At 42.1% G+C, this 14,340-nt stretch overlaps 1 protein-coding gene across 2 annotated transcripts in view; it reads left to right on the forward strand.

Annotated features, from left to right (window-relative positions):
• The window catches only part of zzef1 (zinc finger, ZZ-type with EF hand domain 1), a 35,880-nt gene extending 22,937 nt beyond the window's left edge, over positions 1-12,943 (forward strand). The window contains exons 44-54 of one of the 2 annotated variants that reach the window (XM_035178236.2): positions 408-716; positions 806-906; positions 1,034-1,169; positions 1,487-1,846; positions 1,980-2,123; positions 2,910-3,078; positions 3,174-3,272; positions 3,428-3,593; positions 4,892-5,042; positions 7,674-7,745; positions 10,628-12,943. In XM_035178236.2, the coding sequence (XP_035034127.2) occupies positions 408-716; positions 806-906; positions 1,034-1,169; positions 1,487-1,846; positions 1,980-2,123; positions 2,910-3,078; positions 3,174-3,272; positions 3,428-3,593; positions 4,892-5,042; positions 7,674-7,745; positions 10,628-10,708 (1,788 nt within the window). In that variant the 3' untranslated portion in view covers positions 10,709-12,943. The remainder of the gene's footprint in view (positions 1-407; positions 717-805; positions 907-1,033; positions 1,170-1,486; positions 1,847-1,979; positions 2,124-2,909; positions 3,079-3,173; positions 3,273-3,427; positions 3,594-4,891; positions 5,043-7,673; positions 7,746-10,627) is intronic. The other variant, XM_035178237.2, reaches the window with a different exon arrangement.
• Positions 12,944-14,340: the final 1,397 nt, after the last annotated feature.

Raw genomic sequence — 14,340 nt, forward strand, 5'->3', positions numbered from 1 at the left:
GCCATGACTTCGGTAATATAATATGATAATTATGATTAACTTCATTGATCCTGGGGTAGACACTAGTTTGCCACTAAAGACCAAAAAAAACATGCAAAATACATTGACCGAAACATAGAGACAAGCAAAATAAACAAAAAAACGTTACCTATACAGTTAGCAACAACAGGCCAAGCCATTGACGGGATGAACTTAGTTCCATTGCAACAACAAGAGAATCAATACAAGCTACACACAAAAGCCAAAGTCTTAGGTCATTAATATACTATTGTGGTGTGATATGGTATTTCATCCCCACTCCAAAATCTGACCTGTGGTTGGTAATATCTGGAGCTGCCACAGGAATAACTGCCATATATGATCAAAATCCTAAAAGAAGTTTTCTAATTCCTTGTTATCCTCTTTAGAAGCACGGAGTGGAGGAAGCTCAGGAGGCCATCCAGCAGTCAGGACTGACTCAGCTGCTGGTGAGGAAGTGCAGCAAGGGGACGGGCTTTAGCAAGCTGTGGTTGCTGCGAGATCTAGAGATCCTCTCCATCATGCTCTACTCATCGAAGAGGGAGATCCACTCCATGGCTCAGGACCCCGAGCGAGACCAAAGAGAGCAGGACAAGGAGCACGACTCGGATCACTCCAGCTGCTGCGCCGATGAAACTGACGTCAACAGGCCCGACCCCTTGGAGGGTCTCGATGAGGAGACAAAGATTTGCTTCCAGGTGATGAGGGATACTGTTTGAACTACGTGCAGGTAAATATAATATAATTATAATATAATAATCCAAAGTCCCTTTTTTTGTCAACACAGATCACCCATGATGCCTTAAACGCCCCTCTGCCCATCCTGCGAGCTATGTATGAGTTGCAGATGAAAAGAACCGACTCTTTCTTCCTAGAGGTGCAGAAGAGGTCAGCATCATTCTCCACTAGGAGATTTTCTTTCTAATATACTCTCATTTCTGTATATGATCCACCATGGCCAGTTGAATCCAAACCAGGCTACATTGTTTGCATTGTGCCTTTGTGATATTGTCAGATTTGATGGAGAAGAGATAAAAACAGACGAGACAATCCGTACGCTGGCTCAGAAGTGGCAGCCCAACAGGCGGCCGAGCTCTGAGGAGAGGAACACCAAGGCTGTGGACACTGATATGATTGTGGTGTCCTGCGTGGTGAGTGTTATATGCTTTTAAATAGAAAACACCTTGAGCAGCTAATTACATTACACAGTTTTTCAGTTTTGATTTTAAGGTCTTGACCTTCTATGTAAAGTGCCTTGAGATAATGGATATTATGATTTGCATTATACAAATAACATTGAAAATTGAATTCAGTCAGTGCTTTGCTTGTTGATCAGGAATGGTTGTTTGGATCATTACATATGTACGAACCATGACAAGAAAAGATAAGATCGAATGAGAGAAGGTTTGGAGATGTTTTTCATGCGTCAGTTTCTTTGCGTATCTTAATCATTGTTCTCATCCCTCAGTCTAAACCCAGTTACTGTGAAAAGGCCACAGAGGAAGTCAACGTCGTGGCCCAGAAGCTCATCACCAATTCAGAAAGCGACTTGCAGCTCAGCTACGCCAAACAGAGGCGCACCAAAAGCTCAGCTCTTTTGCACAAGGAACTGGATGTGCGCAGCAATCGGGCAGTTCGTCAGTATCTGGTGAAAGTCAACCAGGCCATCGCGACGTTGTACGCCCGCCACGTGCTGGCCTCGCTGCTGGCTGACTGGCCTGCAGAGATGGCACTGAGTGAGGAGGCCCTGGAACTGAACGGCGCCTCACACATGGCCTACATCCTGGACATGTTGATGCAGCTGGAGGAGAGGCCGCTCTGGGAGAAGGTAGGAGTTTGACCTCCCGTTGGCAAATAAAAGTTTGTGTTGTATGCAAATGATACAAAATATGATATGCACATATGATACATTGTAGGTGTTTTGTGGATTCATGTGATGGGGATATTCTGTTATTGTTCAGATTCTCCAGAGGGTGCTGAAAGGTTGCAGGCAGAGTATGCTGTGCAGTCTCTCGCTCACTGCTTGCCAGTTCATGGAGGAGCCAGGTATGGCCGTGCAGGTCAGAGAGTCAAAACACCCATATGACAACAATACCAACTTTGAGGTGAGTAAATGTCGCACGTCACTGTCATTATTCTATTTTCTCAAAATCAGCCTTTGAGCTGTCTACAGAATGGCGGTTGTGTAACTACAGATGGCATTAGTTCAGACTAAAGCCGGACACACACTGCGATTTTACGTGATTTCTCAGTCGCGCGACTAAGTATAGGTTTTCAGCTTTGTTGTGCGTCATTTGTCTTGCAGTGTACAAGGGGTTGCGAGGACCAATCAGATGCCCCCCAAATTTTGACATGTCAGAATTGTCCGCTTCCCTCAAAATCAGCACCTTTTCCCTAACTGCTTTTGCGTGAAATGGCCAAACACAATAGTTGGAAATGTAGTTTATAGCTATACATATTTGCACCGCAAGAAAAAGGCGATAAAGGGGAAGTTACAATTCTGTAATCAGAGTGTAGCTTGTGATTAATTTACAATAAAGTAGCCTCGTTCTTCAAAATACCCAAATCTTCCAGTGTCCCTATGCTGAGTTTGTTTTAGATGTGTCGGCACACAGAGTGACGCACAGGATCAAGACAGCATGTTTCTCCCTTGTTAGCATAGTTAGCAAACAAACTTTAACTTCTTCTTCTTTGACAAAAACACTGGTCCAGAGCTGGTCAGGAGGAGCCGACAGCAACGCACAGTGTGAGCTGTCGGTTCTTACAGTTGGACCGCACAGTGTCTGTAAATCGTGAGCTTTGACTTAGGAAGTATCATGTCTTCGTATTCTGAACTCAACCTTTTTCAGTCAGTTAATAGACTTTTTTGTGTCCATCTTTTGTCTTCGCAGGACAAGGTGCACATCCCAGGAGCGATCTACCTTTCAGTAAAATTTGACTCGCGCTGCCACACAGAGGAAGGTTGTGATGAGCTCATCATGTCCAGCAGCAGTGATTTCCTCCAGGATGTCCACAATTTCAGTGGCTCCCCTCAGAAATGGTCCGATTTTGAGATCCCTGGTGAGGAAATTTAAAAAAAGTCATTCATGTCTCTGTGTTGTGTTTACTGTTGTAAATCATTTTTACCATATGTCTGCTGTGTGGGTTTCTCTCAGGTGATACCCTGTACTACAGATTTATGTCGGACATGAGCAACACAGAGTGGGGCTACAAGTTTACTGTGACAGGAGGTCACAGAGGACGATTCCAGACAGGTACTTTACATTAGAACATGTACACACCTTTATATTTTGTGCTAAGCTGTTTCAGTAACTCCACACAAGTAAAATACAAATTAACCTCAAAATGAGGTTGGTGAGGTTGTCAGGTTGTCATCCTCTCACACTTTTTTTTTTGGTCTTTCATTCAGGGTTTGAGATACTGAAGCAAATGTTAGCAGATGATCAAGCGCTCACTCACCTGCCACTGGCTGACATATGGGAGTGGCAGGTATGCGTGGCCTGTCGCCAGACCGGGAACCAGCGACTCAAAGCCATTCACTTGTTGCTCCGCCTCCTACAGTGTCAATCACAGACGTAAGCATGACCTGATTATACATTTCTATCTCTTTACTTCTGATTCTTTCCCATTTAAATTCATTTAAATCTATAGACTTGTATTGTTATGTATGGGCATGAGCAGTAAAATGCATAAAGGTTTTTACTTTGGCATCAGGCTCATCCACTGAAACCTAAGTAAAGGAACTTGGTGAAGAGGATCCTGTTCACATTTTTACCTCAGTGTTTTTCCATGGCTGTGCAGGATTGCAGCTCCAAACAGAGTTTGCATAAAAGCCTTCACTAATCCCTCATGTAGTTCCGTGGTTGAGGAAGTTACCACGGAAACGAGGTAAAGGATGTGTTGAGAAATTTGCATATGTGAGGAATGACTCGGCCACCGTCTGGTCCAAATGACAACATCACACAATTTATAAGAATGTTGTGCAAACACGTCACTAAATGTGAAATTAAGACTTTAGGACATCCGATATAGGAAAATCAAGTTTTGTGTTTTGCTAATGGTAGATTTCCTTTGGTATTTAATCAGACACTATCATTCAGACACTATTTGTTTAGCACTTTTCAATAGAAGTGCTTTTCAGATTAAAAACAATACCATCCATCCACAGACAATACAAAAGGAACAGGAACCAAATAAACACTATTGTATATCTTATAAATTTGAAATGAGGAATAAGAGAAAAACAAATAAAGATAAGATAATAAAATACCAAAAGAGGAGTAAGTGAATCCAGAGATAAAAAGTAATGTTTTAAAGTGAAAAAAAAGTCTGAGGAAGTAAATGAGTATGGGAGTAAATAATTGAATAAATAAATAAATATAACAGAATCAAATTTTTTTTCTGTAAAACATTCTAAGATGTATAAATAAATAGTGAGATGGATAAATTAGATAAAGTTCAATAAAAAACTTGAGGACTTGAGTTTCACAAATATCCACATTGAAGGTGTGTAGAATGATGTTTGTGTTTAACACACTCTTTTCACTTTCATCTGTTTCTGAGCTCAATTTGAGTTTGAGATGTGGAAGCATAAGCAGGATTTTTTGTGTGGTTTGGAAGCCATTAGTGCAACTTATGAGGAAATTGAAAACTTCCAGCTCACGTACGCTGAGAAAGGACTTTTCAGTGACAGATCAGCATCCAGTTGTGAAAACAACGTTGTAGTATTTTATCTGTATTGTTCACTCATAGGAAAGAACAGAGATCGATATGTGTTTTTATCTGTTTTTATGTACCTGTTACCCCTCTAATGTATAGTAAATGAAGAAAGTTTCATTTTCAGCTTTGCTTCTCCATGTTGTTTTACTAACAGAGTGTGTGAGCTGAAGCTGCTGCGACCTCTGTGGCAGCTCTTCATGTCAATGGAAAACAGCCTGAGCCAGGATCCCACCGGCATCACTGTACTGCTGCCTCTTCACAGAGCCCTCACCGAACTGTTCTTTATTGCAGAGGCCCATGCCATTGTGAGTGATGCGCACACACACACGCACACACATACGTGCACATATGCAGGCTGGGACATACAACAGGTCACATCGGGTGCTGTATGGGTGTTGTTGTTAGGGCTGGAGATGTGGCAGAGAGACATTTAAGCTATTTGTTTAGTTGTGTTCTTTCTCTTGTGATGACAACATTATTGACTTTGTAGGCAAACGGTGAAATGGATTCAAGTCTGCTCTCCTTTAAGGCAACCTGTCCATTTTCTTCTTTTTTCTTTTGGTTTGATAACAATCAGAATAAGGTTATTTTAGGGAAACTATTATTACTCAACATTTTATTTTGACCTCTTTCTTTCCTCCTCTCTCTGTGAGATTTGCATGTTTTGCTTCATCCCACCTGTTCTGTGCTGGACTCGGGGCCAAAGCCTGGCTCTGCCATCTGTCAGACAACACAGTGCCACACTGGCTCCCTTCAGACTGCTCGGGAGAGGAAGAGCTGCTATCCATTTTATGATGCGTACGGGTCCTCTCTCTGTCTAAATTGTCTTGAATTATTAATTAGGAGATGTCTCAAGGATTATTAGTGCACCGTCAGCCAGGAGTTTCCCATCTGTGGACGCAATTGAACCAGACAGTCCCAGAGGAGCAAGAAACGTTTTTTTCCCCTGCTCTTCAGGTCTGGTTCGCAAAGCCTGAGGCTGTTGACCTGACAATAAAATGACATGAGCTGACTTGTCATTCACGATGGATTCTGCGTTCCCATCTGCACCCACTGACTCTTGCACGTGATGGAGCCCTGTGTGTCAACAACCACCAGGGGGCAGTAAAAGTACTCAGAATTGGGTGCTCAGTTGAAGACTCAAGCTTTTCATCCACAGTTCGGAAGATTCAGAGATGAAGGTGTTAGCACGGGGAAATTCAGAGATACGTGGATGAAATCTTTGTAGTGTTTAGCAGAAGGGCACACATGGTGGTTGTTAAGGTTACTCCTTCATTTTTACCATCTAAATGTTGTTTGTATTTTTCCAGATATAACAGTGAAACGGTCCCAGTGAGTTGTGGCAGGTGTTGCCCTTGTTTCAGGATGCAAGTGGCTGTGAGCTGGACATGAATTAAGCCGGTGAATGTGATTCCAAACTGTGTCACACAAGCAGTCCGTCAGCTATGCACCATCTAGACTGGATTCAAGAGAAATTAAAGCTGCAAGCAGCGTTGAACAGGCTCTTGCACCCCCATTCATGTCCGGGCATGTTACATGTGCCGACCAAATTTCAGATGTGTAGATAAAACGTGACGCATTGAAATTTTGTAGGGGGCCTTATTGAGCCATCTGCCACACCCAATGAGTCTTGGCATGTACATGTATTGAGGTCAGGACTTTTATCAAACATGTGCATTTTGGGGCAGATCTGAGAATGCACTGTGAAGTTATAACAACTTCCTGTGTCATAGGAAACATATGTGTCTTGATTGCGCACAGTGATTTTGGAGTGAATCTGATAGATTCTGTAGAAGGAGTTTGAATATGGCTGACTCTACCTGTTGGGTTAAGGCTTTAGTCCCAAGAGACTTTTTTTCTACGTCCTAGCATGCTACATGTTTCAGGAATGTAGGTAACGTGCTGCAGGGGCTGCTTCATTGATTAATAATAATTCCTTCCGTTTCAATAGAAGTCAGTGGCTTGGGCCCTAACTATACATAGTGTCCCTATACTGTTGCAGGAGCTCTTCACATCATTTAATAATGAGGCAGCACAGGCTAATACAGAGGAGACAAGTCACTATTTAAACCACACATCAGCTGTAAGGATCAATGCTCTGCCTACAACACAGAGCACCATCTGTCAACATCCTCCCAAAGAGTAAAGATGTGTGTGGACTGAAGTTGGTGGCTCTCATGTTGTGATGACAAGTGGGTAGATGCACTGTTGACAAACAGCGGAGGTGTTGACACTGCAGTAAAAGTCATGAGCGTTTGGACACATCATCGGTCCTTCTGTGGTCGAATTAGGTCTTAATATATAATATTTTGTGGCCAGTGTCTGTTCACATACCAGCGTCAGGGCTTTTTCTTTGCAGGCCCATAAAGATCAAGGCCACGTCAAGTGAGATTCAGTGCACTTTCTACCCCAGGAAGTGAACAGTTATATTTAGGAATCAAAACAGTATGTCACGCGCTATTGACTGTACAAATCGTCCTAGGATGTTCCCCAGCATAAACACTCGGGGTGTTTTGAGATGGATGGTGACCTGGGGGCTCTGGACAGTGTCTTCAGCTCTGTAAAAGCTCCATTTGGCCGGTCTCAGTCCATTAAGCCTCGATGTAGTCTCTATATTCTTATCTGTATTCCCCAACCTCCTCGTGGTTATGTAACCAGAGGTACGTCTCTCCCGTCGAGCTGCAGTGGAAGAATTTTTCAGTTTGTTTATAATTTCAAATTACTTTTCCAACATTCCACAGCTCAATTTAATGCTGAGATGGAGATGAAGAGTTGCGAGGGAACCAGGCCTCATTTATAAGTGAATTCATCTCTTATGTAAGCTGGTCTTGTGTCTCGGGAAGTTAGCTCTATTCATCTGGCGTGTGAGGTGAATCTGTAATTGTGATGTTGCGGAAGAAGCATTATTCATTTCCAACCTTTGACTTGTTTCTCAGGCACAGGGCATCCTCAAGGAGTACTTATTAGCCATGACCACTGACGAGCAGCTCCTCAATCAGACTGCAATGGTAAGACTTCTACACCTTGTTTGTTTTGTTTCACTGAATAACCATTTGTGCCTTGATAAATTGAAGTCCTCCCAGCTTCCAGGCTCCCTCAGGTCAACTTTGATGATTTTCAGTTGTGAATTGTTATCTGATGTGTATAAAAGCTCAGATAAAGTATCTATGAACCTAGAGATGCCGTGATATTATGCAACTTTCTTTCTTATCCACGCAGTCCCATTGATTGAACGGTCCTCAGTGGCTGTGAGTCAGCTAGTGGCTGGAGTCTCTCCTGCTAGTGAATCACCAAGCTGTTGACACCCAGCAGATCCTCTGGCACTCCCCCTCCCCTTGTTTTGAATGTGTGGGCAGCACTCAGGACTAATGTATTTGGTAATTACAGGCCATTAGCATTCGTGGCAGCGAGAGCCACAGCTCTGTACTCTTGTCTGGACCCTGTAAACACAGCAGAGGAACCTAAAGGAGCAGAGGATGTGGTGGAAAAAACACTGTGGGTGGTTCTGTTGAGCAGTTACCTAATACCAGTCAGGTTGAAAACTAAACCATAGGTGACTTGGCAGGAGTCAAAACTATTGTGATAACAGTGTTGTACAGTCCAAGAATAATTTGGCCGGTCTTAAAGTATTAGAAGAAAATCTTTCAAAGCTGTCCTTACCTGGAGCTGTATCAGAGCTTTTAGTGTCTAGGGCCCTGTTTAAAGAATAGTTCACCCAAAAATGATAATTCACACATTACCTATTCACCCCTATGCCGATGGAGGGGTGGGTGAAGTGTTTCAGGGGTAAACAGCGTAGCAGCCGAATCCAATACAACTTCAGACGTAAAAAAAAAACATAACATGCCTCCATACTGCTCCTGTGGTTTCATCCAAGTGTCCACAAGCCCCGACATTCATATTCGACTCCAAACAAGGTCATTCACACCGTGTTTTAAAGCATTAATGTCTGCTGATATCTTCCGACGAGGTGCATTCAGGGACTGTCAGAAATGCTAAAGGACTTTTAGGCATAAAACACGGTGGAAATGACCTTGTTTCGAGTCGAATATGAATGTTTGCAGATACTTGAATGACACCACACAAGCCTAAAAGTTAACATCCATCCTGAGAGAATTGGTCACAAGTGGTCAGTGTTAAATTTCCTGTTCATGCCAGACATTAAAATGTGTCTTGAATGTGTCTCCTGTTAACACTTGTCATCGGATCTCACTTCCCCTCTCTATATGCACGCACAATCGAACGGGAGAGAGATAGAGGGAGGAGGCAAGTGAGCAGAGTCAAGAGGGACTGAATGAATTAATGAATGTTCTTGTTTGGAAGGGGAGGGTGAGGCGAGGGGTATTCGAGTGCAACATGCAACATGCAACTTCACCACTAGATGTCACTAAATTCTACACACTGAACCTTTAAGAAAAGTATCAATCAGTGGTGATCAGTGTTGATATGGTGGTGGTGGCTATTAACAAATCTTTTTTGGTCACTTAGAAGAGTAAAATAAGTTTAAACTAGAGGGTCAGAGACGTCAGCTCAGAAGGCGGTCCTTTATATGTGGCCAAGGACGCTTTGCGAAAAAATTATGTGACCACATGTTACCCAGAGCACCTCTGGATGTGATGTGAGTGATCGGATCTCAGGATACATTTGGTTGCCTTCAGACCTGAACGTAGCGCTGACCACTTTTCAACGGATCACTCAGGATGGATGTGAATACCAGGTCTGAACGGGGTCAAAGAAATCAGTGGGCGAAGTGTACTTTTTACGTGGGTCTAAATTTTAAAGGTTCAGTGTGTAGAATTTAGTGACATCTAGTGGTGAAGTAGCATGTTGCAGCTGAATACCCCTCACCTCACCCTCCCCTTCCAGACAGGAAGGAGAACCTGTGGTCACCTTGAGTTGTTATAAAAACTCAAAAGGTGTTTAGTTTGTCCAGTTTGGTCGACTGTAAAAAAAACATGGCAGCCTCCATAGAGAGGACCCGCTCCTGACGTAAATATAAAGTATTTAAATATAAATGGCCCATTCTAGGGTAAAGAAAACAACAATTTATACAGTTTAGATGAAACACACTAGTGAAAACATGACTAGGATTATTTTTTATTCAATTTCTGCCAATTGATCCCTTTCTCCTAAATCCTACTCACTAAACCTTTTAAAGTGATTAAAATTATCGGAAAAGAACCAAAAGTGAAGATGCAGATAAAGGAACATAAAAACCAGAAACTAATTCAAACAACTTTGGGTCATTTCACTGCACATAATTTGGTCAGCATCAAACATTAGACAAATGAATGACAAGCCTGCTGTTTATTCTTAGCTAACTATAACAAGAGTGATTGGAACTGGATTCTCTGTAAAGATTTAACAGCAGCTATTTTCAATGCACTGAATTAAGAATCAAATCATTTAACTCAATATCGTGTGTAACATTTAGATATTTGTTGTGTGAGGGTGATATTAATGGTTCCTTCTCTGGTAAACTGGTGTAAAGTGAGACTGTTCATCTTGGATCGAAGTGCTGTATGAAAATGCGATGTTGAGCTGGTAGAAGCACTCGCCAATCGCCGCAAACAACGACCAAATGACTGATGTCACCAACCTGCAGCTCCAGGTGAACAGATGTCAGTGAAGCAAACAAATCCACTGAAAAGCAGCGCAGGTGTTTAAGCACTTAGCTATTTAATAAGGTGAAACAAACCACACAGACGTCCTTGCACCATTTATTCACCCTCAGTTTGCCTTTTTATCATCACTCAACATGCAGAGCACAGCGCAGATGAAAAACGAGCTTTCAATTCATAACGTCAAACTCTTCGATTCTTTCTCCCTGCATTCATTCTTCTGTATTTCATTCACTTACTGATGCACCTTTTCCCCCCTTATTGTTTAGGCTCTGAAGAACATTGCTGCCATCAGCCTGGCTATAAATTACCCCAATAAATCTACCAAGCTACTCACCATGTCCCCCTGAGAGGGATCTGCTGAGAGGAACGAGGACAGCGACCTGTAGGGGACACGTTCGCTCCGAACAAGGAACAGAGAGGCGAGGGAGGAAAACCTCTCTGACCACCCAGTGCTTACCCTCTAACAGGACCCCCGCCCTCCACGCCTCTAACTCACTGAAGCACTGTGGACATATGGTGGTGAGGGAGGGGGGGACTCGCAGAGCACTTTCCACTCTTACTCACAATCCTTTTTGCCTTAGATGAGTCCAGTTTATCAGCATGTCCATTCACTGGAACAGGAACAATATCTCTTTTGTTTAGTTTTTTACGTTTTTACTTGAAGATGCCATGCTTGAGGACATGAGGTGTGCCAAATTTGCAACCTTCACAACCTTTTTTCTTCCCCAACCCCTTATCAGCATCCATTTCGGTTTACATAGTTGATCACACCCAAAACAGGTCACCTTGGCAACTTGCGTGTCTCGGCGGACATGTAGAGCATCCTAAAAATACTGTCCAGGACAGTGGAGTCTCATTAGTCACCACAGGGAGAAAGTACTGACCTACAAGCTCATTCTGCTCCTTCCTCCCTTCCTCCCTTCCGTCCTTCTGTCCTTTTAAGCTGTTTGTCCCACTCGCCTTCTCACACTCTCCTTTTGCTTTTCAGACAAACAGACAGGTATTTTACAGGGCTGCCATTGCAAAGAAAGAGGGAAATATCCTAAACTTGTATTGCAAACTAAGCCCCACTTTCAAACGGATAGAAAAGGATGAAGATGATACTCATTTAGCCATAATCTTTGCATAGGATGACAATTAACATCTGAGCTGAGGGAAACCACTATTGCAATGCATTCCTCTCCATTACTCTTATCAATATCTCATAACTCCATTACATAAGTGAATGAGAGGCAATGATGCCAAATGTTCATGGGAATAAATAACCTCAACATTGTTATTGGGACATCCAGAATTTACGGTTTTATCCACAGATTAGTTTATTCCCTGTTATTATTTTATTCAATATATAAGTTTCAGCAGTTAAGCGTCACGGTTTTTTCACAGCAGTTAACGCAAAGCTGAATTATACATCGGTTCCGTCAAACCTTGTGTGTCGTTAAGAATTCAAGAAAAACACAAATACCTGTTACAAAGTTGTGTTTCCCACTAATACACAGATGGACACTCGCATCTTTGTCAAGAATTGAAGAAAAAGTGACTGTAAAATAGACACTTATTCCACTTACTCACCACTATCGTGACTAATGTTTGGTAGGCCGAAGGTTGATTCTTAGATACTGATTTACCTCATCTGTTGTTATCACACAAATAATCTGTGTGACGCTTCCTTAGATGACGAATGTGACTTTTGCGTCGCATCACATTGACTGCACATGTGACAAAGCTGAGATCCAGCTGTGGCCACATCTGCATCGCTCACATGTACAGCCATTTCACGTGAAGGAGGCGTCCGGTTTTGTCTCGTTGGTAAATCGAAACCCCAGTTTGAAAGAGGGTGAGTTAATTCGGTTTTGTTTTCCAATCATTACTGCATCAGTTCCAGATGAAGTAGTTATTATAGCCGTGGGAGGTCATGGTGGTTTTATACCAAAGAAACCAATCATTGTGAGCCATGAGAGTCTCTGTTCATCACTTATCACATTGCGACCCTGCGTGAAGCTGGAGCAGAGGGAAACCATTAGACATCGTTCTGCTTGTTTTTTCTTTTAATTTATTTTTATTTTTTACTTTTAATTTTGAACTGGTCCCCACAAGGACCGTACGATAGCTCAGTGGTTTTGTTTACACAAACATCAGCTGCAGTGAGGAAAGAGGAAGACATACATTTCCTCCATTTGGCTTCTACGACGCCTCGCCTATCTACAACGTGCCTATGGTTAAAAATGAAGCAATCATAATTTAACTCATGTTAGTGGAAATAGTTATTAATTCTATTTTAAAGAGAAATATATTGTTTCATTTGAAAGTTTTTTGTAACTTTTTACTTTTAATGTTGGTTTCTCTTTTTCGCGAGGATACTTGATTTTTGAAGCTGACTAATTTGAATGTACATATCTGTGAATATTGATTGCACAAGAGAAAGACTTTGATATCTACCCCTGACAAATAGAAAACTTTATTGGGCACTAACAGGTGGACACTGACTTTGATTTTGTATGCATGGCACATTGAAGGTTAAAAAAAAGTTTGGGTTGAAATGTGGTTCATTTGTAATTAAAATAGAAATTACTTCAGTAAAACCTCTGCTGTCATTTTATTACGTGTTGGCTCAATGTGGAATTCCTGCGCAGCAACGAATAATGTATTGGTCTCTCAGTCAGAATCATAGACGGTATATAAAAAGGTCAGTCTCCACACACACACACACACACACACACACACACACACACACACACACACACACACACACGTTCTCAGTGATCCAGTAGCATCAGTCGTCCTGTTTCATGCTGCCTCTGTACCCCGAAGAAAACGAAAAGTACAATCATCTCCCGTAAGTCGCTCCTCTCTGCAATCTGAAATTCAGCACAGTCCTTTCCTCTAGCAGCCATGTCCCTTCTGTTCAGTCTCTCCTTGTGTTACCTCAGAAGACCGTTAGCCTCTGGTCTGCCTCCACGCTTCCTCCGTCGCTCCCCTGCCTCCAATCTGGAGTCTCGGGGACGACGCTGATGACGGAAGTGATGATCACTGGGGCGGTAATGACATCAAACGCAGGAAACATTCAATAAGGCAACAGATGATTCAGTGCCCCTCTGCGCCACCAAAGCCCCCACACCAGAGTGAGTCAGCATCTCCAGCCCCTCCCGCCCTCCCCCTCCCCTCATCCCTTCCCTCCTACTGCTTGTCTCCCCTCCGCTCCGTCTCCTGCCTCTGTTGGTTGTTCACCCAGGATCCCAGAGCTGTCATGAAGAGATGAAAAGAACCAGCCGTGCAGCGAGAAGAAAAAGAGAAGGCTTCTAATAAGTGTCATGTCATCATGATATAAGCGAAGCCTTGGCAAAGCTGGGTGATGCTTTGCTCAGATCAGAGATCCGGTTCAGGGTGACATTGTGAAAATCATCTTTTTATTTCCTTGATTCTATCAATTATTCTCTAATAGAATCAATTTTCATTTGTAATGCCCATATTCACAAAACACAGTTTGTATAGGACTCAATCTGTACAAGGTGCAACATCCTCTGGCCTTAACCCTTAACTTTCATTAGAAAAAATGGTGTCTATCTTAAATGGAGAGGTGTATCAATGTTTAAACAAAATATTATTTATACAAAATTACCTACCTGTATAATATTATATACTATGCTGCCCAAAAGTGCCCAGAATTTAATAATGAAATAAATAATGCAATAATTACAGTATTTATTTATTAGTATGAATACTTAATAACAACTCAGTTTGAATTACTTAATCAAGTTATTAATAACAGTTTAATATTTATTTGATTCATTTCATGTTTTTTTTTACTCAAATAGCAATTTCTTTTTTATGTCTTAATATTTCTCGAAGGCATTTTCCCCAGCTACACTTTTATTTCATGTCATATTTGATTTCATAACCTCTTCTTGAACATGATGCTGTTCCGGCCCTTTCACCTTTCAGCCACTTCAACTACAAAGGTCAACAACTGTTACCAGAA

This window comes from Hippoglossus stenolepis, chromosome 15 (genome assembly GCF_022539355.2).
Source record: "Hippoglossus stenolepis isolate QCI-W04-F060 chromosome 15, HSTE1.2, whole genome shotgun sequence".
Classification (NCBI taxonomy): Eukaryota; Metazoa; Chordata; class Actinopteri; order Pleuronectiformes; family Pleuronectidae; genus Hippoglossus; species Hippoglossus stenolepis.